The sequence below is a fragment of the Nothobranchius furzeri genome, chromosome 2, assembly GCF_043380555.1.
Source record: "Nothobranchius furzeri strain GRZ-AD chromosome 2, NfurGRZ-RIMD1, whole genome shotgun sequence".
NCBI classification, from domain to species: domain Eukaryota; kingdom Metazoa; phylum Chordata; class Actinopteri; order Cyprinodontiformes; family Nothobranchiidae; genus Nothobranchius; species Nothobranchius furzeri.
The window spans coordinates 85,668,264-85,694,958 of record NC_091742.1 but is presented as its reverse complement, the minus strand read 5'-3'; the positions used below and the strand labels follow the sequence as shown (position 1 = coordinate 85,694,958).

At 42.6% G+C, this 26,695-nt stretch overlaps 1 protein-coding gene across 2 annotated transcripts; it reads right to left on the bottom strand.

Moving 5' to 3' along the window:
- Positions 1-542: 542 nt before the first annotated feature.
- Positions 543-25,740, bottom strand: LOC107376905 (uncharacterized). 2 transcript variants are annotated; one of them, XM_070548093.1, is made up of 9 exons: positions 25,604-25,740; positions 17,029-18,328; positions 16,874-16,935; positions 9,615-9,653; positions 8,134-9,508; positions 4,312-4,373; positions 1,899-1,937; positions 1,676-1,771; positions 543-1,521 (listed from the first exon to the last, which is right to left on the bottom strand). In XM_070548093.1, the coding sequence occupies exons 2-9, from the start codon at positions 18,184-18,186 to the stop codon at positions 750-752; spliced, it is 3,603 nt and encodes a 1,200-aa protein (XP_070404194.1). In that variant the 5' UTR covers positions 18,187-18,328; positions 25,604-25,740; the 3' UTR covers positions 543-749. The 2 variants fall into 2 exon arrangements, with proteins under 2 accessions (XP_070404194.1, XP_015801712.3); XM_015946226.3 differs by lacking the exon at positions 25,604-25,740 and adding an exon at positions 23,944-24,052.
- Positions 25,741-26,695: the final 955 nt, after the last annotated feature.

Genomic DNA, 26,695 nt, shown 5'->3' with positions numbered 1-26,695 from the left:
AATTCACTGACATCATATGTAAAATCCATGGCACAAAACAAGCGGAACTAGAAAATAGCGTTTCTAGCCCCATTGACTTGCATTCTTTTTTTTTTCGTTCTTCTGGGCACACATGGTCTGGAAGTAAATGGGCGTGACTTAGGCTCCCTATACCAAGGGTGAACCAACCAAAGAAAACTGCCATTGACAACATAGCTCTTAGGATCAATGGAGCAAAATAAATTTTGTCTTGAGAAGGTAGCTGTTCAAGGAGTCAACAGTACAACCTTTACCTTTGGTCATTAGCTTTGACCAAAAAAAAAAGACCACAAATAAAGGAAGCCAAAACGAGTGTCCTCTGCAGGGTAGCCAGGAGCAAACCTTAATACCAAACCTTAATATTTTCTACAGAACTCACGTTTGTGGCTTTTTGCGTAGTTTAGAGGGGTGAGTCATACCAGCGTAATTAGATGCCAAATTGTGTACTTGCTATGCAAAATACGTTCAGGTTGGCAGGTCTGCAGGAGGGACTTGGAATGCAGATTTCTACATCAAGAGGAGCAGCCTGGGATAGACTGGGCATGTGGTCGGGATGCCCTTCCAGCTTGGACTTTGAAAAGCAAAGAATGAGTACAAGTGAGAGTATGAGAAAGTAGGCCAATTTCTTATGACGTGTATCACCATTGTCTAAGTCATCACAAAAGACAGGTTCATAAACATATCTTCTGTAATACATTAAAACACACACCAACCTTAGAACTGCCAGAAGTCTACTTACTCCTATGAGAACTGGGCTTTTTGTCAGGAGTCTTCTTACTCCTATGAGGATTGGGACTTTTGTCAGGAGTCTTCTTACTCCTATGAGGATTGGGACTTTTGTCAGGAGTCTTCTTACTCCTACGAGGATTGGGACTTTTGTCAGGAGTCTTCTTACTCCTACGAGGATTGGGACTTAAGTCAGGAGTCTTCTTACTCCTATGAGAACCACGCTTTTTGTCAGGAGTCTCCTTGCTCCTATGAGGACTGGGCTTTTTGTCAGGAGTCTCCTTACTCCTATGAGGATTGGGACTTTTGTCAGGAGTCTCCTTACTCCTATGAGGATTGGGACTTATGTCAGGAGTCTTCTTACTCCTATGAGAACCACGCTTTTTGTCAGGAGTCTCCTTACTCCTATGAGGATTGGGACTTATGTCAGGAGTCTTCTTACTCCTATGAGAACCACGCTTTTTGTCAGGAGTCTCCTTGCTCCTATGAGGACTGGGGTTTTCGTCAGGAGTCTTCTTACTCCCATGAGGACTGGGCTTTTTGTCAGGAGTCTGCTCGACCTCCGCTGAGGAATGGATTTGTCGGTGGAAAATTGTCTCGTGACTCAGTCTTTGCAATGTTGGCCTCTCGTGGCTTTGCGTGGGTGAAATATTTTGCTCGAAGCTTCTCCTCCTCAGAGAAGACCATTCATCATCTCTCCTGTGGAATGGGGATTGTCTCTCCTTGCTCCTTGAGGTGGATGGGTGATAAAATGGAGACCAGGAACGAGACTGAGATCTAACAAAGAAGCAGTTAACAGTTTGGTTAATCTTTTGATTAAGAATAATATATATCACTGTGGATTTTCAGAAAATATGACATTCTAAAATAAAATGTGTTGACTCAAATCTACGTTTCTTATTTAACATCCCAAATCCTTCTCCTGACAAACCCGTGAGTGTCTCGAAAGCTGTGTGGTGAACGGGATCTTGTTCGTGATCTTGATCGTGATCTTGATTTTGACCTTGTTAGTGATCTTGATCTGCTTCTGCTCAAAAATGTTGTTTTAGGTTTATGTCAGTTTGTGAAAAAGAGAACAAGAAAACATAGTTTGAGAACTGAAACTTCCAAAGATCAGTAAAGAACACATTTGTCTGAAGAAAAAAAATGTTTACCTGCAGAGTTTTCGAACCTGACCATCCCATAATGGATATCTGAGTGAAATAAAGCACATCTGTTTTAAAGACCATCATCTACTTTTTTAAGACTACCTCAACCAGATAAACATTCTCAACAACAGTTGTAAATGGCCTGTATTTGATATAGCGCCTTCTAGAGTTCTGGAGGCCCCAAGGCGCTTTACAACACAATCAGTCATTCATCCATTCACACACATTCACACCCTGGTGGTGATGATCTACATTGTAGCCAAAGCTACCATGAGGCACACTAACATGGGCGGGTCTGCCGTACACAGGCGACACCAGTCCCTCCGAACACCACCAGCATTTAGCATTAGATATATTCCCACACAAGAGACTTCAACCACTACCAAGGTGGAAATGGAGCAGTCCCGATGGTTGTTGTCAATGGTTCTGCTTCTGAAGTGTGCGTGCGTGCAGTTTCACTTTAGTCTTTGTCCATGCAGGTCGTGCTATTGTCTTTTTGTTTTTTATTGGTGGTGTTGGAGACGTCATTATGGTGGGTTAACCAGAGTTAATAGTAAAACCGGTTAATTCCTGCAACACTAGACAAGACTCTACCACTGACTCTGTTTACTCTACAATGCTGATGTTTTATCTCCACAAACAACACAAGCCTGAAGAGTTCTTCTTTGTGGTGGAGTTGCTAATGCTAACTCCATTTTTAGTTCTTTTTAAAACACAGGAAAGGTTTTTCTTTACCTGCTAACATTACGTTTGCGGCTGCAAACATCGTCAGAGCTGACGCTGACAGCAGAGACGCTGCTGCCCGCAGATAAATGGAGAAGGAAGTGACGCCACCATCAGCGTCAGCTCTGACGATGTTTGCAGCCGCAAACGAAATGTTAGCAGGTAAAGAAAACCCTTTCCTGTGTTTTAAAAAGAACTAAAAATGGAATTAGAAACCGAACACAGAAAGAACACACCAAAGATGCTAATGCTAACAGTTAGCTTCTGCTAGTTGAGACGTTCTCTGCCGTTTGCTGGATGCTAAACCAATAACAACCTTCCCTGTCACGAGTCAAGATGGGTGAGTTCATGAATGTTAAGTGACAATGTAACAATCTGTCAGGCTTTTCAAATCCTAGAGTTTCACCATCTATTTTTTATCAGAAGCTAATGCAGGAGATAGATGTAGGAGGCTTTTTTTCATATTCAGCCTGCATGAAAAACTCAGAGTGATCGATTATAATCATGAATAATAATTATAAAATGTTTTTTTTCTTCAGTTTTCCAAACCTTTAATAAGACACATATTTTATTTCAAAAGCCTGTTAATTCATTCACTGCCATTGACGACTAAAGTCGTCATTTTAAATCCAACCGTTCACTGCCAAGGATGACTGCATTTTTTTAACTGTGTGGGTGTCAGAGCAAGCCCCTGCACCGTGAGAACAAACATCTCAGCTCTAAAGCCCATCTTCATCCGCATATGTCACACGTCACGTGACCAGGAAGCAGAAAATCCATGTGTTAGGAGATCGTTTTGGGCCGCTGCTGTAAAAAAAACGTGAGGCGCAAACCAGAAAAGCTTCTGCCGATCACAACTCAACAATGGATTATGAAAGAATGGATAAAGCTTGAAACGTGCGGATTCTTCCTGATGTAAGAGGCAAGTCTCCCCTTTGTTTTGGCGTCGACATCACCCTAGCACGCAATGTTCTGTGACTCTTAAAAAATATAGTAAAAACGGTGAGAAACACTGGCAGCGAAGGGCTTTACCGACCAGGAAACGGTTGGCAGCGAATGAGTTAAGTTGCATAAAGACGAACTATGTAAGAATTTTACAGTGAAATAAACACAATACATTCTAATCATGTTGGAAAGAAAGTTACATTGAAACAGAGGGCATGTCAGTTCTCTTTTCAAAATGTTTAAAAAATATAGTCTGTTTTCAATCTGTGAGTCTGAGAGGTTGCGCTAAGCTAACACTGCAGAGTCGGCGTTTGTAATTTAGCACCGGCCAGCAAAAAGCTTCAAGAACCAAAGCCAATAAACACGAGCAACCGTAATTAGTGTAGTGAATTCTTCCAACCATAAAACACCCAAGAGGGAAAACCCGATATTTATCTACTTATTGGTTTACCATCTGTGAAAAATCTTGTATTTTCTAGAATCTTCTGGTACTAATCTGTAACTGGCAACAGCCATGAAACCCACGGAACGGTAGTGAGAAAGTCACTTTTTGTTTATATAAATAGACTGCAGTAACCAAATTTGGCCAGAGAATGTCATTCTTACTGCATCCTTACATTTTGCAGTTTTAAGCTAAGAACCTTTTCACCTGCCCAACAATTACCCACTTAAAAGTGTCCTTCCATAAGATACTAATCTTTAATAAATAACAATGAAACTCTTTCAGGGAAGAATTCATTAGATGACTCACTGTTGACGGAGGCCTTTACAGCGCTCAAGGTGAAAGCTGGACATCTGGTGAGAGAACCAATCCTGCAGTTCAAAACAGTAAAACGTTTAGAAAGGAATCATTGCCAGTAATTTGCCCGAATAGCCATTTATTTTTCATTCACTGAATATGTTAAATTTGTCGGGGTGATAATTCTGACATTTATGTGGGGACGATTAAAAAAATTTGCTTATTTCGGGTTATTTTTAGAGATGTCCCATTTCGATATCGACATCGGAAGTAATTTGATATCGGCCCCAAAACAGTGTATCGGATTACATCGGAAGGCATCAAAAATCTCCGACATAAGCAGTCTGTTAAGGTTCACATTTTTGCAACCAACGGTTAAGAAAAAAGTTGTCATTTTTTTCATACTTATTGGCTCTTGTTCGCCAATTGAGTAATATCACTTGATGAAGCCTTTCATGCATTCCACACTATGAAATAGGTAAAAGTATGTATGATTTGTGCTGGTACTGTATCGTAATGATATTGGTATCGGTCAGTACTGAAGGCTGCAATATCGGTGTCGAATCAGAAGTGAAAAAGTTGTATCGGGACATCCCTAGTTATTTTAAGGAGAATAGGTTGCCCTTTGAAAATGTGGCATATAAGGTGTCTGGCTCAGCTACATGATACCACTTTTCTGTAAATCCACCTGCAGGGTTTGCTGAGGAGCTGTAATGGACCCATTGTCTGTGGATTGGGCAAATGTTAGCGGTAGAGGCCTTTGTGGTTTGATTCTCAGTAATGGAAACCGATTACGTGATCTAGAGGGTCATGATTGAGAGGAATGACATGTCTCATCTGAGCAGTGATTTGTTGATGGACTTTAGTGCAAGTGTCCCCATTAGAGCTTTTCTAGCCTCCCCAGGAAGGCAGAGACAAGTAGCAGCACAAAGTTGTGGCCATAAAGTGGTTGGTAAATGTCATTGAGGTAACCCCCAAAAACCAGTGGTGGACACCCGAGGACAAGGGAGCCATCAAGCTGAATGAGGAGTCTTATGGGGCTGTGCTCGCTTGTGGGAGTCTGAAAGTGCCAGGCAGATTATTAGCAAGTTAAGCAGATCACAGGTTGGGGCATTGCAGAGGTAAAAACACAGATATGGTGGTTGTTTGGTGACTTTGGCGAGTCTTAAGAGTTGTGGCAGAAAACATTACAGTCTGGGGTAGTCTACTTAAACTGTTGCCCCCACAATCTGGCCTCTGATGAGCAACAGACATAAGAATGGATACCAGGGTTCAGAACAATGTACATGTAAAGGATTGCATATTATTAACGTCTACAATAAATCTCTTTACATAAATGATTTACTCTAAATCAGACTATGATAGACAATACATGTTTAGATAGAATTGACACATTTAGTCCACTATAGAGCTCCGGGAGTTGACGTCACTTCTCCCGGCATGCAACAGTTCAAATCGAAACGGCGCCATATTGGCAGGCAGAAGCCAGCAGCTGGACCATTTGTTATTGTCAGAAAACTCAAACAGACAGGAAATATGGTAGATTCCTGTTGTGCCCCAGGATGCAGAACAGATGCGGACGACATAAGGAATGAGCCATCTACAGGATTCCCCAAGATCCGGAGCGCCGCAAACGTTGGATCATTGTAATAAAACGCGCTAGTGACGGGGCTAAAATGAAACTGTGGGATCCCGAGAGTAAAGGTTTTCACTTATGCAGCGACCACTTCAGGTCAGGGCTGGGCGATATGGCAAAAATAGAATATCACGATTTTTCCAATATTTTATCACGATTTCGATTTTATATCCATGAATAGCATAACTTCAATTGCGTATTAAAGAAGAAACATTGAATAAATAAACATTTATTCATATTAGGGATAATCAGCACAGTGCTAACACACTTATATTTTAAACTCACATCAGAGATGATAAAAGCCCCGAGAAAAACAATTACAAAAATCAGTTTTTCTCGTTTTTCAAGTAACTTAACATAAATTAAAATCGTAAACATATTTAAAGTGCAAACATGTCAGTTGCAAACGTATTGTGCAAACATTAACTTGTTCAAAATACTATGTAGCTCCCAATTGCTCATGTAGTGGATAGTTAAGCTCAAATACGGCTCTGATGTGCGGCTGGACCAGAGATCGCTTGTGGTAGCAAAAATCTGCACATTCTGAATATTTTCTGCAACAAGTCTCTAAATAAGGTAAAAATTTCCAGTGCAGATTGGAGACAACCCATAGAAGCACTGATTTGAACTTATTTCAGAGAAAAATAGAACAGGTTAGATGCACCTAATAAATAAAATTACTAACAAACTCAGGAATCATTCTTTGCTTCATTGTTCTGGTGCTGAAAATATCACTAATGCGGATCAAAGGAGATACACAGATGAATGCACCTCTTATTATTTGGAAACTACATTTACTGCAGCTGGCAGAGGCAGAGATTGTTTCTAAGAAGCGGTGTTATTTTCCTGCTTCAGAAGAAGCGTCCAACGTGTTTTTACGCTTTCTCCGAGACATGTCACGTCACTAAGTTGTTAGCGCCGCGCGCTAAGGAAACCCTGCGTTCCTCTTCGGAACGAAAACCTCGTTGTCGCTCAGCCGCGGCGAAGCCATGTTTGTTCACACACAGGTGAAAACAAGCGGGGCACTAATACATTACTATGACTCACTCTGATTGGTTAAGGGTCAAACAAAGGCGTGTCATTCGCCTGAGGTAAGTTCCATTTTCATTCAGAGGCAGAAATTCAACAGCAGAGCTGTGAATCGTGATAAAAAGGTCTCTCAAAAATGACAGACCGTCAGATGTGTAGATCGTAAAACGGTCTAAAATCGTCATATCGCCCAGCCCTACTTCAGGTACTTAAACGTTTCCTCAACTGTGCATGGTATTTATCTTAAATGCTTTTATTACGATTCTTAGTGGGCTTCCTAAACTTATTTTGGCGTGGCTTTTTCTGTCTTATTACTCATAGCAACAAGTAAACATCACGTAAAACGTTGCCTCGTGAGTTCTGCGTGCTGCCGTTTACGTGTTTTATGATCACAGCAAATAACCGGCTAAGCTGTATTTAATTTTTAAGCAATGGTTGATCAATTGTCAGATTACACATAAAAAGCACTTTGGATTGCTATTATCTTTCTCACCGAGACAGATCTCAGACAGATCCTGAGACGCTCCTGCTTGACATATTTACTTTATTCACGGAAAACAATCAAACTAGTGATTTCTCTTGGTGTTCAGTGTATACATTCAAACAGCACAGCACTCTATTTAAACTTCTCACATGTAAATCTGTTATTTGTTCATCCATTTTCATCCGCTTATCCGGAGTCGGGTTGCAGGGGCAGTAGCGTCGAGAGGCCCAGACTTCCCTCTCCCCAGTCGCCTGAGCCAGCTCCTCCGGGGAAATCCCAAGGGGTTCCCCGGCCAGGTCCGGTAAGAAGTCCGCTCCGACAGCTTGGCGTTTTTAAAAAGTATCCCAGGGGCACGGTGAGGGTCGGAGATGTTTAGTCTATATAATTTCTGACTATATAAAACGATTTCTTCGGTTTTAAAGTGTGAAGTAAACTCCGACGAAGTAAAATCCAAGCCGATCCCGTTCATGTTCATGTTTACGATCCGTGTTTGTTTACCTTTTTTTCCTGCCAATATGGCGTCTACTAACCGAGAGTCACGTGGGGTCCGGAGCTCTATAGTTTTATGTACATTATATTTAAATAATGACTTCCAACTAGCACAGATTTGTAGCAATTCTGAATAATTACCACTACATTTGGAAAAAAAGTACAAAAAAATACGGCAAACATGCATTCTACTCACCGCCATGTTGTGACTGCCTTCTGTATTACAGATAGAACAGGTGTATGGAAAGACCTTTGGCGTAATTGCAGCATAGTCATTCATCTGACATAACAATGGTAGAAATCTGGAAAGCTTGTCTAAATACAGGTTGGAAGGTGAAAGTGGCATTTGATCAACATCGTTAAAGGTAGGGCGGGGGCAAAAGGGAGCTCTATGTGTAGAAGCAAACTGATGCTGCAAATCTTTGTCAGTCTTGAATCCTGGTTGGGTCTGCTGTAGCTGTCCATGCTTCGCAGTCTGCTGATTTCCCTTCTCTTTACCAGCTATTATCCCTTTTTCTTGAGTTTTACTTTGCTCATGGTTGGAGTTCTTAGAAGCTGGGCAGTTAGGACGCTTAGTGCAAGATTGATTTGTTTCTGACGTCAACAGGTGGCCTGCCCCCGACTGTTTGAAAGGACCCTTCTTTGAACTGAGGTTGGTAACAGAGTCTGAGTCGTTGGTTTTTACATTTTTTGGTACTGACTCCTTACTGCAACCAACAAATTTTTCATTGTCTACTTGTAACACACCTCTTTCACCACCAGAAGGTTTGCTTGTCTTTTCATTTTTACCCCCAACAGGAACGCCAGAAACTCTACAATGAACCAAGTTACTCCCACCCAGAATATCTGTTGTCTTCTTGTTCTTGGTTTTCTTCTTCATCTTTGCTGGGTTTTTATTCACATTTAAATTGTTTTGCAAATCCACACTTTTGTTTGAAGAGGCTTTATGAGAATTTCCTACCCTTCCATCTATTTTCTGCTTCTGAATGCGAATTTGACGCAAGAAGTAAGGCAGACTGTCAGGAGTAATCTCATTTTCAGGGTAAGAGGCTAGACCTGCCAAGTCCTCTTTTACAAGTCCAAAGCTCAAGAGAAGATTTTCAGCTGACTCTGCAGTAAACCTGGGTGGACTGGACTCAAAAGGTAAAGCAGACTGGCTTGTGACTGGATCTTCCCCCAAACCTGGGATGCACTGTACATCATGTACCTGCTCACTATGAGTAAATCTCTCATAAACCAATTGAGTCTCTCTGTGAGGTGATACTGATCTGTCTCTACTGTCCTTGGAGCCATGGTGGTGACAAGGTGAATTGGAACGTGACCTGCTTCTGGATTTTTGCACTTGACCCTCCGAGCAACGAAAAGAGCCTTTGTCATGTGGATAGGAATGGGAGGGATTACTCTGATGATGCACAATACTGGACCAGAAACTTCCAGCAGAGTTGTCCATTTTAACTTCCGAGCTGCGGGAGTTGAGTGGACTGCATGGCTGAGAATGGCCATCACAGCTGGTTTTCTGGTCACAACGCTGCAGAATCTGGGAAGTTGAAGGCAAGGCCTTGGTTTTTCCACTGTGAGCAATGTCAAAACAGAAAAGAAGAAAAGCAGAGAAAGAAAGAAAACATTTGAAAGTCAGGGTGGTATTTGTTCGAGTTTGTCTGAGATGAATGAATTTACCTGATGGATGGTCGTTCCTCACCATCCCACTCTGGAAACCTGTGTGAAAAACATAAATATGTGTATCTGAAGAGGACGTTATCCACTACAAAAACAATACAAATATTACACATACATTTTCATGACATTCATAAACCCAGACCTCACTTGCCTCTCAACAGTCAGGGACAGTCCCTTTACTCAATAAGATAAGGACTGTGTGATGTAACACATTTGCTGTGGTCTATGGTATAAATGAATGCCAGAGGGGAGCTGAAGACGGTAGGATTTGGAGTCTTATTTCCTGATATTCGTAGCCTGATAAGCCATCCTATAAATGGGATTATAAAGTCTGGCCATGACCCATAGACAGATCTCAGTCATGGGGCGGAATCTACATTTGTCTTTCAAACTGCCTCCACATGCTATTGGACAACAAACAACATGACATACTCACTGCAATGGATGTGAGTCTACGGGGCAGTCTGCCATAAAGTGTTGAAGAAGACACAAATGCATCCTTTTCTTGACTCAAAGAAACGCCCAAGACTAAACAGTCCAAAGTTGATGCCAAAGTCGTTTCAACGAGCTGTCGCCATATTGGCTGTTACACTCTATCGCCACATCCCGCCATCCTGACTGCAACCACAGGGGTAGCAGTATCTCAACAGGTTGAGCGGGTTGTCCAGTAATAGGAAGGTTGCAGGTTCGATCCCGGCTCTGGACAGAGAATTCTGCTGTTGTGTCCTTGGGCAAGACTTAACCCACCTTGCCTGCTGGTGGTGGTCGGAGGGACCGGTGGCGCCTGTGCTTGGCAGCCTCGTCTCTGTCAGTGCGCCCCAGGGCAACTGTGGCTATATCGTAGCTCATCATCATCAGTGTGTGGATGTGTGTGTGAATGGATGAATGATACACTGTAGTGTAAAACGCTTTGAGTTCTTACTCAGAGGTGCTATACAAGTGTGGGCCATTTATCCAAACTGAGAGCGCTAAGATTGGCGAGACACAACACCGCTCAAGCCAATAGTAGACCTACTGAGGCTCCAACAGAGAGTAGCCAGACCGACCAGCAGAGCAAAATCGCTTTGCTTTTGCTACGATCTGTCTAGATTTCTAGGCTGACATTTGGACATCATCATCATTTTTCCTATAGCACCTTCCACTACCTTTGTAGTAGCCCAAGGTGTTGTACGCTAGGGCCGAAGGATCTATCGTTTTTGCACCGAAATTGTGATTTCAAACAGCACGATCATGTGACCGTCAAAGATGTGGTTTTAGCGGTTTTGACTGATCCAGAATCAGTTGAGTAACTATTTTTTACATCCAGGGTTTTCCCCTGTGTTATGGTGGTGGCAAATGCCAGAGCGGGGGAGGGGGGTGGGGTGTACCGTCCAGAGCCGAGCACAACTCCACAGCTGACAGAGCTGCATGTTCAGGTTATTTTCCCTGTTTTATGTTACCACCAAGCCCCCACAATGCGGCTCAAAAAGTGAAGCAATCCCGGAAGTACTAAAAATTGCAGTTCCACCCTCATCCTCTGGGGGCTGGTGTCAGAAGCGAGCAAATCCTCATTGACTCCCATGTTAAAAATACCAATTTCACAGCAGAAATAAACATGTTTACAGCCTGGTACCAAAACATGTTTTTGGTTTAAATTATCTAGTTTACACTCATGACAACTCTGAGGGGGTGAATTTTTTCTCACTCTTCTGTTTAAGTGTATTAAAAGCCTAAAATTCTGTATAATTAATGAGCATCAGACCCACGTGACCACAGAGCTAGCGCCGTGGAAAGGCCTCAGTAGAGCCTCGGTCTGGCTTGGAAACTGTTCCAGGATTTTGAGTCTCTGTGTTTGTGTATTCTTGTTTGGATATGTTTTGTGCAATTGTTGGACAAAATGACTTGCTGTGGCATTAATTGCACTAATAGAGCGTCCAAGGAGTCTCCACTTCATTTTTTTCGGTAAGTAAAATTATATTTAAGTATTTTAGGTCACTGCCGAGCTGAGCTTAGATTTTAACATGTACTGTTTAACAATGAAATTTAAATGTAATAGGGTGAAACCCAGTGCATTTAACATGATGCTGCACTTTAGAAAATGGGTTGAAATATAACATGTTGGTGGAGCTGGGTTCCGAATATCGGCTTGTGGAGCTCTCGGGAGACCGATGTTATCCACCCGGTTCTCCCCTCCCCGCAGCTCGGCGCATCTCTGTCTGATTGTGGCTTCTGTGTGCTGCGGCGGGCTGACAGCTTATGGAGCTCTGGGATGGAAACCTTTCCACCCGGTTCTCCCCAGTAGCAGCTCTGCGCATCTCAGATGGCAGCGGCGCTTGTCTGCTGTGCGGCTGCTGGCTAGTGGAGCTCTCGGGAGACCTCTGTGTTCCACCCAGTTTTACCCAGCGGTCAGCACGGCGTATCTCTGACTCAGAAGCTCTGGTGTTGTGCACAGTTAACTCCGGTTGTAGCTAGGTTGCTTCCTCCGTTAGCTTAGCTCCCACCTCCGTGTTAGCTTTGGGTTAGCTTGTAGCTAGTTTGACCGGGTGTCGTCAGTTGATCCCAGCCTTACAGCCCCACCACTATTCCCTTTTATGGAATTGTCTGGGCTTGACGGAACCTGTGACACGGTCAAAATGGCGGTGGTGGCCACCTCCCATTTGTCTTCAAAAATGTGTTATTGGAGTCTATGGAAACCCATTGTCCAATATTTATATGTCGATGGTTTCCACACACAGCGCTGCTAGAGCCGATAATAATGGCACCGTAGGTGAGCCCGGGACACAGAGAGAGAGAGAACGTAGTTGAGTAAGGGAGCGAGAGACTCCTCCCACATCAGAGCAGGTTCAGGCTGATTTCCAAAGCTTGGTTTATGCTTCATCAGCGCGAGTGTGGAGTTGTGCATTTTAGTTGACTTGAAAGCTGAACTTCTTTTTTAAAAATGGTTTGAGTGTTTCTGACGGCACACGTTAGTTCAAACAAGCTAAGGTGTCAGAATGCGTGCGTCTCTCTCATGGAACTGACGTTAGTGAGGAAGAACTATCAGACGGCTTGGAAAAACGTGCTGCCAGCCTGCCTTGGTAATGCAGGGAAAACTGAGCATTTTTTGTTATTTAATACATTTAAACGCTATTTCTACCTACAGATTTCCTCCATGCAATGTTGGGAGTAGAACATGTTTTTATAAAGCTCTCTAAAAATCACAAGCACAAGGTGCTTCACAAACACATAAAAAAAGATAATAATGAGAAAATTATAATAGCTTTAACTGTTTTTATTGTATGATTAAATAGTAAATATTAAAGCGAATAATTTGTTGTACTAGATTAGAATCTAGACCATTTTTTCACTTAATCTACAGGATGGCTTGGCAGGCTAATAAAATAAAATAAAAAAAGAAGCAAACGCATAGTAAAAGAATATTTTACACTCAGACAATAAAACAAGTTAAATAAGTAAAGATTGAACTTGAAAATTTGCAAGACAATAAAAGAATAAAATCACAGTAAAACCAAGACTGACATGACTCAACAAGAAAGGGCCAATTGGTAAAAGTGTGTCTTTAAAAGAGACTGGAGGGATGGTGCCTGCCTCACAAGCAAAGGCAACGCGTTCCATAAGCTTGGGGCCACCACAGAGAATGCACGATCACCCCTAGATTTGTATCTAGAGCGTGGCAATTCCAAAAGTTCCCTGTCTAGGGAACGCGAGACCCTTGAGGGGGTGTATCTATGGAGCAGCGAGGAGAGATAGCTAGGGGCAGTGCCCCGTAGGGCCTTATACACGTACAGCAGGGTTTTAAACTTAAGCCGATACTCAACTGGGAGCCAGTGAAATTGGACCAATACAGGACTGACATGTTCCCTTCTCCTAGGACCAGACAAGAATCTCGCCACTGAGTTCTGGACAAGTTGAAGGCGGGCAAGTGCACCTGAGCTCCCACCAGCATACACAGCATTACAATAGTCAAGGCGTGACAATGCAAATGCATGTAAAACCGTTTCTAAATGGGCCCTCGACAGCATTGGCTTGATCTTAGCCAGGGGTGTCAAACTCAAATTCACACCGGGCCAAAATGAAAAACTGGGACGAAGTTGCGGGCCAAACTCAATATTTTTTAAAAATTGACGGCAAATGTGCACATTTTCCTTTATCTACAGAACTAAAACTCTCCATCACACTCACATCGTCTACCTTCAGTAACTCATTACGATCAATAATTTCTCATCAATGTGCTTCTGGCTGCTTTCAGACTGCCTTGACAGCTCAGAACAAATGTTTTTAATTGTTTTATAAGTGATTTAGTCCTGTTATAACCTGTTGGTGTTTATATATTCTGCTGTTGGTCTGGTTGTTGTAGTAAACAAGAATGGAATCTTGATTCTGGTTAGATTAATAAAATAAAGACAAAATAGGAAACAGACCGTACCATTAATGGATGCTGATATATGGCAACTAAATCTAGAGACGCAGGTCCAGGTTTGCAAAGTGAACAATCAATATTTGGTGCTACAGAACTGAAGACGGGTGTGTTTTTCATGATTCTGTAAGGTTATGAAGTTCATTATTTTCAGCTCCACACAGCTGCCCTGTACACAGTAACACCCGTGTTGAAAACGCCAAGGTCGGGTGTTCCTCAGACTGTTTACATTCCAGGAGAAGAGTCCGAAGGAGAAGAACGCTTTTACTTAATCAAAGTACTTTATTTGTGATTAAAAAAATTAAGCAAAACATATGTTGATCAATAATAATCAAGTGAATGATCTGTGGAATAAAGATTATGTGTAGGGCTGCAGCTATCGAATATTTTTGTAATCGAGTACTCTATCGAATCTTTTTTTCGATTAATCGAGTACTCTAATAAATTACTCTTTTGTGTTTGTAAACCATTATATCATATATTGATGAGCCAAGATGGCGCCGAGTATGGCTGCCTCGTCGCGAGCTCCACCAAGTTCCAACATTACACGCTCCATACTGTACATTAATGCCACTGTTTTGCACATACCAACCTCTGTACATTTTATATCTCTTATCTTATTGTTTACTTTATCCATTTGCCATTTTTATATTTTAATTGTTTTTACATTACTGTATTTTTGCACAACTCTGTTGCTGTGAAGCTCGCACACAAGAATTTCACTCGCATGTACTGTACCAGTGTACCTGCACATGTGACGTGACAATAAAAGTGATTTGATTTGATATCAAATAGCATGTTATAATTATGAAAGACCTCTTAAAATGAGCAAGCAATTGCCAGTTATTCTTCAAGTTTTATTCAAAATTAGTTTGCATAACTTCAGCACTTCAACTTTACTTCACAGTAAACAAATGCCTGTGCAAAAAATAAGTATACAACCTGAGCCGATTCTCTCCTCGTGTGAGAATCTGCTAGCCTGCAAGCCAGACAAAAACTAGGAGGATAACTGTTGAAGTAGCGCTGCGAGCGGCTGCGGCCCAAACAGAACCCGAACCGCTCACGGCGCAAACAGCTCGCCGGCTGTTTCCCTATTAACACACGTCCGTTTTAATTTCTACACTTTTTTTTCTCACACTAACAAGGATTGTCGAGAAAGCATGTTTGCTGTGGTTTTGTCAAATTATACTGATCACAAAACATTTATTTACTTTCTTTCGTTTTCCTCCGCCACTCATAAATACCCGTGTCCTCCTGCAGAAACCCCGAGGGACAACGGACAACAACACAATAAAAAGTCCGACGTGTTGTGTAAAAACTGCTATTTTTAGCACATTTGAAGTCCGACGTGTTGCTACCAGACGTACGGTGAGCTGAAACTGAGTGCTACAAACGAAAAAGTCGCACAGTGCCTGCAGAATATATAGAAATACAGGCTAAAAAGCATGATCTTGTAGAGGCTCCGAGTTCCCTTGCAGAAGTGACATTTACAGGTGCTGCAGCAAGGAGGATGTGGTGTTGTAGTAGGCTAAATCCATGTTGTTACAGTATTTACACTGGACTACGTTTTCCACCTTACGACATGAAAAATGGTCCCACACCTTTGACATTTTCTGTCTTTTTCTCACTCCACCGGGGTACAAGTTGTCCGCCATGGCTTAAGAGAAAGTTAAGTTATATTCGCTACTCGCGTGTGCATTCAGTCCAGTGGGCATGTGCGTCACTTATTTCGGTCCGGGTGAAACATGACCCCGTGCGTTTGCAAAGCCATGAATTAATTAAATATGAATTAAACGAATCCTCGAGGCAGAGAATTTGACTCGAGGATTTTTTGTACTCGAATTATTCGAGGTACTCGAGGAATCGTTTCAGCTCTAATTATGTGTTTAATGAAAACAGGACTACGGCACAGACAGACTGATCCTCATCTCCATAGAAACGCATGACACATTGTTCCAAACAATCAGAGCTTTCGGCTGCCGCAGGAGAATCTGGCTTGTTGACTTAAAGTGTCCAATCCGCTTTACTAAAACTTATCAACAATTCAGAGATATAAAACAAGGCAACGCCATTTTAAGCTCAGTTCCATTTTGACTTCAGTTCTATTCACCGTCATCCCAAAGAAAAGCGCAGCCTGGCCAGATGTGTTTTCTTCTTTAAACTAAGAACTGTGAAGTTGGAGATTTTCGTCGTTCAACAACCAGACAACATCCTTTCAAAATAAGAGCACCTGCTGACGCCGCCGATTGGTACCGGGGTCGACCCTTCAGACGGGCTTTGAAGTGCTGCGACCGCTGCACCGACAGCTCCAGCGCACATCCGAGGTCTCCAGACCTGGCATTTCCTGATCTACCTGGGAGGCCCCCCACTGGGTACGTACACGGCAAAATAGCGGCTCATGTCATCACTTTATAAGCCTCGTGATATCTAGTCATAACAAAGACTACCAGATTCAATGACGTCAGCCTAAGGAGTTTGAACCAACCACACACACACACACACACACACACACGCACCAACACAACATCCAAATCCATTTTCATCCATCACAGAGTAGTCCTGGTAGATTGTTTAGAATTTATAATTAAGAAATTAAAGATTGTCAAACGATCCCATCTCTCTCTCTTTTCTTGTCTCAAAGTCAATACAGAGTGTTTAATTAAACTCCCTAATGATAAAAACAGCCTATTCTTCTGATTATAAAAAGTGATCTACTTACAGTGTATTAAAATGCAACTCTAGATAGTTACATCACTTCAATTCCGTTACAATTCACTTGTTTTGTAACTTTCTCCCATGTCCCCCTAAGCATAGCGCTGGGAATGAAGCTGATCTATAAAGAAGAGCTTAAGAGAAGACTCACTGTTTCTGGAGAAGTCTGCGGCTCTCTTGGTGAAAGCTGGTGTTCTGATGAGAGAACCATTCCTGGTCATCAAAACAGGAGCAACATGATCAGAAAAGCCACGACTGTCATCAGCTTTGAGACAGAAACAAACTAAGCCAGTGAAGCTGACCCACCTGCATGTGGACACATTCTTTGTTACACAGAGAGCAGGTGTGTGGAAAGACTCTGGGTGTAGACGACGTGTAGTCATTAACCATGGATGACGGTGGTAGACCTTTGGAGACCGGACCTTTCTGGTCCCTATTCTGTTGATTCTCTCCATATTGAACACGATTCTCCTCATCAACAGCGCTCCGGACCTCCTGACTGCAACCACTCGGTCTCTGATTGTTCGACAGTGACGCATCTCCTCTCCCACAGCGGTCTTCACTCGTCTTTTCAATCTCATCCTTACTGGGAATGCCAGAAGCTCCAAAGTCCATCACTTTCCTTTTTTTCAGAATACTTTTTGGCATTTTGTTCTGGTGTATTACCGTCTCCTTGGAATCTAAACTGGTTTTTGAACTCATGCTGGTGGAACGATGGAGCTCTGAGGAGACTCCGGCGGCTCTTTTCCGCTTCTTAATGCTAATCTGATGCAAAATAAGAGGCAGATTTTCAGGTGTGAGCTCATCTTTGGGGTAAGAGTCAAGTTCTAACAAGTCCTCTTTTACAAGTCCAAATGCCATCAAGATGTCTGCAGCCGACTCTGCAGAATACCTGGGTGGACTGGTCTCAGGCGGTAGAGCTGAGACTGAATTTTCACTCCATTCAGGAATAAACGGCGCATCATCTGTCTGTTCACTACATGAAACTCTACTTTCATCAAAACCAGAAGCTCCAGATGATGAGAAGTGCCTGGAGGTATCACCATTTGTGTTTCTCATCAGTGACCAGTCCTTGGAGCTGCTGCCAACACCAGAGTGTTTAAGTCCTTGAAAGGTTGATGCCCCCGGTTGAGAGATCCTGCCAGTGCTTGATGTAGGAACCTCATCTCTATGAGGGTCGGTAGAGTAAGTGTCCACACCAAAAGGCTGATGCCCCATCTCTTTATTTCTCCAAGCAGGGACGTCTACAGACCTCTCAATGTTCTTATCCAATAAGGCAGCCTTCTGCTCAGGCCAGAAGCTCGCCGGTGGAGTCAGCTGTGGAGATATTGCTGTGCTGCTAAAGTTAGTAAAAGTCGAAGATCCAGATGAACTCAAGCTGAATGTCGGAACGAAACCAGGAAGTGATCTGTGATCTTTCACAGATGGATGACTCTGAATCTGAGGTGAATAGTGGTGAGACATGGCGTTGGAAAATTTCTGATTGTTGAAGAGACCAAAACTTTGGCAGCAGAGGTTAAAGCTGTCGTCTCGACCACTCCTTCTCCCTGGTTGATCAGATCCCTTCAGGCAGTTATGTTATTGGTCTCAAAACGACGCCTGGTCACTGGAAGAACAGACCGGAGAAGGAGAAATCATGAGCTCCATTAAAGGGGATATATCATGCAAACCTCATTTTCTGGATCCGTTTGTGCTGCCAGGTGGGTCTCTACTGCCTCTATAGACACTCCAAACATCCATCAGTTTTCTGTGTGAGTTATGTGCCCAAAACAATCTGTTTCAAATAGTCCCCATTTGTGATGTCATCAACAAAGAAATTTGTTCTCACATGCAAAGGAGCTTCTCAGCTAATAGCAGCCCAAGTAGCGGTGGGGTGGGCATGGCCAGCTCAAGCTCATTTCCTTTAAGTGACAGAGCCCTGAAACGGCTCATTCTGGAGGGTATTGAAATGTCCAGAGCTTTACCTGAGAGGGATTTGGTGCAAAGAACTTTAGCTTAAAGGCCCCATGTGTGAAATTGATTGAAATCATGATGAAAAAAATGTCTCTTTAGCGCCATGCAGTTCAGAGAAAGTATTGCAGCTACGGTGGCTCACTCATGAGTTTGAACGCAGGGTTTCCTAAGCTTGGTTTATGCTTTGATGCATTCACTTTCTGCTTGGTGATGCGGCTCGTGGATGGAACGCGCTTCACAACTCGCAGCGTTTATGGTTCGTGCGGCTCGTCTCCACGGTGAGCCAATATTCTCCCAAACTGAAAGAGAGGGTGCTCGCTGCGGAACCACAAAGGCGGAGCTGCACCAGAGTCAGCCCCGCCCACTCACGCAAACAGCCTAGCCCACTGACTTCTTTTTTTTTTTTTTAAATCTTATCGCAAACTAACCTGACCCACATGAATTACGGCTGTTACTAGTTTACAAATGCTAATGCTATGTTCTATGCTCCAATTAAACAAGATAAATATAACTTGCGACATGACAAAGCCTGAATATATCCCGAAATTATAAGGTTTCTTTCAGTAAACATCTGTCCATAGCCGCTCCAACAGAAGTGGCCTACAACAGCATTTCAGGACGATTGATTAGTGGGCTCTGGTAGTCCAGTGGCAAGATCGTCCAACTTAAGTCTTGCTTTCCCGACTCTCGGTGGGGTCGGCAGCAATCTATTTAGCCAGCTGAAACATTTAATTTGTTTATATTTTAGTTGAAATGTTTATTTTCTGCAAAATATTTATGTCTCTAAAAGTTCTTTGAATTTGGTCGTTTTAGTTGAAACTCTGCTCACAAATGGACCCACACTGGCTAAATAAACGCCACGGCTGAAATCCCACCGCCACGCCTACAAGACCCCAAGTTTTTTTTGTTGTTTTTTTTGCGCTGTTTACCGAAGAAGCAGCGGGAACTACTATGTTGTCGCTTGTGATCACAGCCGGCGGGCAGCAAGAAGAAAGGAGCAGGCAGGGCAAGGTGAAGTTACAGCATAAGTTACTGAGTTTAAAATTAGAAAGGTAGCAGTGGATATAATGCTTTTTGGTTTACATGTTTCAATAGCATTAAGATAAATGAGTGTTGACGATCTTGACAGGTTTCCTCCAGTGCTTATTAGGCCAGGTTTTCCTCCCCCCACCAGGATAAGCATCACTTATTCATGTAAAATGTATTTATTTTTTCATGTCTGACTTTAACCACATCTAATACTGTATTACGGCATGAGAGCAACAGCGACAACTTAAGATCGATGTGTGAGCAGCCTGAGAGGTCGGGTGTTTTCATCTGAACCCTTAAAACCTCCAGCAGGCTACGCTGCACTATTGACGTGTTAGCGCGCGGCGCTAACAACTTAGCGACGTGACATGTCTCGGAGAAAGCGTAAAAGCACGTTGGACGCTTCTTCTGAAGCGGGAAAATAACACTTCTTCTTAAGCAGAGCACGTCGCCTCGGCTCGTTAACATTGACCTAGCACAGCCACTGGGTCGTTGGAGCTGCCCCGTGACTGCCTGATGGAAAACCAGCGGGTTTCATCAGACTCGTAGTTTCTTGTTTTTGCTGGGGACCCCCTGTATTTTACCGCTCCCTCCTGCAGTCTTCCCCTCTTAACATTTAAAATGATTCTGTAAATTCCGTGTATCAATAGAAAAAATCTCTGCCTCTGCCAGCTGCAGTAAATGTAGTTTCCAAATAATAAATAAGAGGTGCATTCATCTGTGGATCTCCTTTGATCCGCATTAGTGATATTCTCAGCACCAGAACAGTGAAGCAAAGAAAGATTCCTGAGTTTGTTAGTAATTTTATTTATTCGGTGCATCTTTCCTGTTCTATTTTTCTCTGAAATGAGATCAAATCTATGGGTTGATCTTCTATCTAGCATCTTCTATGGGTTGTCTCCACTCTGCACTAGAAAATTTTACTTTACTGAGTGTCTGAAAACACAGTTCCGGTTAAAAACCGGATTGAATTGTCCACACATATTCCAGAATGTCTATCTGAAAAGGGTTTTAGAGACGTGTCATAGTTTCTCCCCAAGCCCCCCCCCCCCCCCCCCCCCCGCCACAGCTGGAAAAATTCCTAGGGGAAACACTGGAATGTTTTATCTATTTCCAACCTGTGTAGCCTAACCCACATAAAGCTTAAAACAAGCTACTTGACCTCTTTAAAAAGCATTTTTAATTATGACTGTTTATCAACAGAAGGAAGCAAGCTAGTTCTGTTGGATCTTGAAGCGGTCACGATTCACACACGGAGGGGTGATGTCAGCCGGGAGGTCAGGTGTTGTGAGAAATTGTGTTCCCCTGAAATATTCTGTCCCCCCCCCCCCCCCCCCCCCGTGTCGGGAGATCGCACTTCTGGCTATTTTCACAATATTTGTGATAAATTTTTACGGGAAAATGACGTAATGTAATGTAATAATGTTATGCTTGTGATTTTTATCTGTAATTCCTCCTAAAAACAATAAAAAAGATACAGTAAAAACATTCCTGTTCACTCTTTTGCAGCAAGCTTATTTATCATTTTTGAAAGTTATGTAAAAAGATGTAATCTCACTCAGTTTTACCATCTTTCATTTGAGGTAGTTTAGTCCTCATAATGAACAATAAGTTCTGTGGATTTGGAAATATTTGCTGTTGACTGCCTTAAGCCTGATTCATGCTTCTCCGTCTGCGTCAGTGCGGAGACACGCAACGTCCTTGCGTGCCTGCCGTAGAGCTCCGCAAGGAAGGACGGAGTCGAGCTCTCTTTTCTAAACATCCGTCAGTCGAGACGGACATCGCAAGCTTGTGATTGGTCAGGACGCTGCTGTCGTGAACACTGCCGCCGTTGCGCCCTCAAAAACATAAAACAGAGCCGAGGATAACTAGCGGCAGACACGGAGAAGCTTGAAGAATACCTCGCGAAAAAAAACTCTAAAAAATGAACGTTTAATTCCCCCGTGACTAGATGAGTGAAAAGATGCGCAGCAAGCGTTTTTATTTGTGGACGGAAATGACAGGAAACGTGGGTTTAGAGGTGGGGAGCGCATGAAGAGGTGGAGGACGATGAGAGACAAATATGTACGCGTTAAAAGTCTCTTATATACAAAAAAACACAATATAAACACACTATCTTGGACCGATACATGACAGGATATCACAGAACAGCGCTACGCCCCCTGTTGTCCTGGTGGGGAATTGCTTTGCAACGCTCTCCAGGAGACGGAGAAGTATGAGAGCAAAACGCTTCCGTCAGTCCATGGGTGTCTGTCCCTTGCAGAGCTGACGGAGAAGCATGAACCAGGCTTAAGGTAAACAGAATATTTCAGGGGAACAAAATTTCCCACAACACCCGTTTCACATGGATCACAGCGCCTCGATGTAAACAAACTGGCTGCCGCTACCAGCTTATATGGATATGGAGCAATCACTGGCTGATCATTAACCATGGCTGGCTCAGGAGTGTTGGTGAGCCAGGGACACACTGGACATCAAGTAAACAATGCTGACTTATCCACCAGCTAATCGTGGCTCACGGCTGGCGTGGTGACGCGGTGTATGCTGTGCATAAACTCCCACGGATTACCAGCAAAAGGAGACCCAAGCCTAAAGGTAACACTTGAGAAGAAGCCCTCTGTGTCGGAGCGTCTCTGTAAGGCGTGGAGAACTAGATCGCTGTTAGTAGAGTGCTGTGGAGATCAAGTAAACAACGCTGATTTAGCCACTGGCTAGCGCTGTTGGGAGAGACGACAGGCTGCAGGAAGAGAGGAGACTTGAGTAGAAGTACTTTGGAACGGACACGTTGGGACCGGATCGGGAGTTCTGGTACTAGGAAAAGACGGATGAACAACTTGAGGTGTTTGGGAGTCAGAGACACTAACTGGAGGCTGGAGTCCAGCTAACAGTGGGCAGGGGTCTGAACAAATGTGGCTTCCTTGTGTTGGACATGATGATGAACAGACAAATTTTATGTGTCTTTTGATTTAATAGTTTTTTTATTCAAACTAACAAGTACAGCAACAGTGTAGCTATTCTTTTCTATTTCTTAGTTGAATTAGCAGACTCCATGCTTCCAGGGCGCACTGCTGCCCTCTGCTGGTTACAGCCATAGTCCAAACGGGTAACATGGAGCTCGTTTGTCCCAAAACAGCTGCTGTATTTTAAGATGGTGGATGACAGTGGAGCCTCGACCATAGTAAATGTATATAAAAGTGTATAACTTCAAGTTGAGAGGAATGTTTTGAATTGATGTTGGTGAGACGACAAGTTTGTGAACTGGAAACACAGGATTTGATAGTAAACTGGTAAAAAAAAAAATCACACATTGTGCCTTTAAGAAAAAGTTATGTCTCATTTGATAAAGAGATTTTAGAGCAGAAAATAAGATGGATTTACCTTTATTCCCAAAAGTTAACAATGCATGAACAAAATAGTTATCAAATCAAAACCAAGAAGTTAACTCAGATTAAGGTTTTTACAGTTGATTTTTGATTTCTGCCTTCTTGCAGTTATATTTCTGTCTGCTGTAGTGACAAAACACTTCCAGGATAAAAGAGCTACACACTGTTCATTCGCTTTATTATTCTACGCATCTAATCACAGCAGGACCTCATTGCTCATGGACGCTAGGAAGACAACGTGTTTAAGTTCAAACTGAGCATCAAAATAGGGAAGAAGGGGATTTGAGGGCCTTGTTGGTGTAAGACGGACTGATCTGGATATTTCAGAAACTGTTAATGTACTGGGATTTTGACCTACAACCTTCTCTAGGATTAACAGGGAAACCCACTGGTTCCAACTTGCAGAAATATTCCCTGAAGCACATCAGCTGCTCCAGATGGACTCCAGGAAGAGAAGACCACACAGGGTGTCTCTCTGGTCAGCTAAGAACAGGCTGCAGTTCACACAGGGCCATCAGAACGGGACCAGAGGAGGCAGGAAAACATGGATCCATCCTGCCCCGAATCAGCTCTACGGGCTGCTTCTGCGTGTTAAGTTTGAAGTCCAACCAAGTCAACAGAGAAAGGGGTATACACGAAGCGTCAAATAGAAACGGCTAAACACATAAATGAGGCCGAAGAAACGCCAGTAACTGGTTAATGTTCTCTTCCTTTAAGTTAGCTTTACTATTAGCATGTGCTATCGTTAGTATTCGGTTAGTTGGCGGTAAACTAACGGTCAAAATAATTCCCGTTATCGGTAAAAAAAAAAGTATCTATGTGTGTGTGTATCACGACTAGGTAACGTTTTACTCACTGTTCGTAAGTTGAATTCAATTGCTGATGGTGTTTGTGGTGTTTATTTTTTAAAATCTTTTCTGCATCGAATCTTTTAGGCAAACAACGAGATAACGCCCCCAACTGGCGTGGAGTATGAACTACAACTGTCTTTTATTTGTTTGTTTTTTGTATTTATTTGCGTGTTTGAAGTATTTATTTATAAAGGATTAAAAAAAAGAAAGGGGCTCCACGTGTGCCAAAGATATGTTTAATTTTGACATGTTAAATGCTTCCTGAGTAAATCTGTCTTATTTCAGGGGAAAAATAATTATTTACTGCCCGTTTCAAATAAAAAAAAATAATTATTTATCTTGCGTGTTTGAAGTATTTATTTATAAAGGATTAAAAAAAAGAAAGGGGCTCCACGTGTGCCAAAGATATGTTTAATTTTGACATGTTAAATGCTTCCTGAGTAAATCTGTCTTATTTCAGGGGAAAAATAATTATTTACTGCCCGTTTCAAATAAAAAAAAATAATTATTTATCCTTTCTAGAAAAAAAATCACAAGACACTTCACAAACACAAATTTTTTTCGAGTAAAAAGTAATTAAAATTCTATACCATACCATATTTATTTGTACAGCAAATTTAAAAACAGCGTGCCAGCTGACCAAAGTGCTGCACAGTAAATCAGACGGAAAACCACAAGGTTCAAATTCACCTTCATACACACAGAGGGCATGTTTGTTTCACAGTCATAGTATGTAAAATGTTAAGTCTTTGATCAAAACATGCATTTTTGTTTAATTTATTTTCCTGTTATTTTCCTATTTTATTCATGGATTCCAAAATGTGTTCTAAATTGACACCAATTATAAGTGATCAGCTTAACTTGGAATAATGCCTGAATAATTTTATTTTCACTGTGTTTAAGATTTATGGCAGACAAGCGGTTGTATGAGGGGTCCAAACATACATTATCTGAATTGTTTTATCCTCACTAGGGTGACAGGGAGCTGGTGCCTATTCCAACAGTTCTGTGGCTAGCGGCTGATCATGTCTCCAGTCCACATCAGGGACACACAGAGACAACCAGTCACACACTCACATTTAGGGACAATATAAAGTTTCCAACAAACCTGACATGCATGCTTTTTCATGAGAACTTGGAGAAAACCCACAAATGCATGAGGAGAACATGCTAACATTATACAGAAAGACTGCAACTTGAACCAGCATCCTCCTTTCTGCAAAGCTGTAGAACCTTTCAGAAATCATAATTTCTCAATCAGGAGTTGCATTTCTATCAAGTAAAATAGCTAAAAACCAACAAAGTAGTCAGAAATACTTTAGAAAATCAAAACGCATCTGTATTTGTTGTAAAATTATAATTTTCATTGATCTGTTAGATAACTATAGACATATTTACATTTCTCTCATTTTATTTATAATCTACAAAATTGTATGATTGTTCGTATAAGACCTAATATTTATGTCAGACTTGAAGTGCAGTTATTTCTCCACAAATATTAAACAGCTCCTGTTGAACCTGACCAATATGGATGCACTAATTAAATTTCAGTTCAGTTTATTTATATAGCTCCAAATCATGACAAGAGTCGTCTCAAGGCCCTTCACAAAGTAAACATTCCAATAGAATTCAGTCAATTACGCCAGTCAGTAAAAAGTTTCTTACCGTAAATCCTCTAATACAGCCCGGTATTCAATTAAAGGCCGGGTCTCCAATTGTGGCCGGTGTCAGAGTTAGTTTAGGTAAATAATGGCCGGTCTCTTATTGTGGCCGGGTGGAATGTAGTAACAAGCAAGTATGAGCGTCCCGGTGGCAGGGTTATAGTCCCCAAATCAACCAGCAGGAGGCAGTAGACGTTCACGCAGACCTTTATTAAGCTTTTTCTTCAACGCTTTGTAACGCTACAGACACGATCCTCTATCACGCTCCTACCACACAGAGTCACGGTGTCAGTTAACCATGCTAATTCAACCCGCTCCACAGAACACACATCACCTTCCCTGTGGCTTACATAACACTCACACAACACGCAAATCAGCACATAGGAACTAGCAGAATGATAGGAAACACATATGACACAATACCCAGAATGCACCTGGCTTACAACCCCAGCCAGGTCATTACACTATCAAGTTCAAAGAGAACGTGCTGATTATGCTGCAGAACACTCTGGAGAGCAGCAGTAGGGGGTGTATGAACTAGTCAACTTCACTATAGTGACTTTTTATGCCTGTCGTCGACTAGTCGCTGTCACGTGATAATGACCGGCAAGATGCAGCCCTCGGAAAAGACAGCAGCCTGCTGTCAGCAGGTGACAAGCTCCTGCGCTCAGGGGGTGAGGGTGGGGGGGCAACGCGCTGTGCCAGACCGTAGGCACTGACACGCGATCGTTCATGTCGGTTCATTTCCTTTAATGTTTTCTGTCTTTTATTTGCGCCTGATGTGTATCGCTGCTGTGGAGCGGGGCGCATCAACTTGTCCCTGATGCGGCCGGCAAGCAGGGAGCGCTCCGCTGTTTTCGCGGTCGGTAGATCTGCCTCCTGAGCACGGCCACAGTAACAATCAGGTGTCGCCACCTCAAAAACTAATTTAACACGCGATCGTTCATGTCAGTTCATTTCCTTTAATGTTTTCTGTCTTTTATTTGCGCCTGATGCGTTTGCTGCATGCTGTGGAGCGGGGCGCTGCGCGCATCACCTTGTCCTCCGACGCACTGATCACTGATACGGCCGACAAACAGCGAGCACTCCGCTGTTT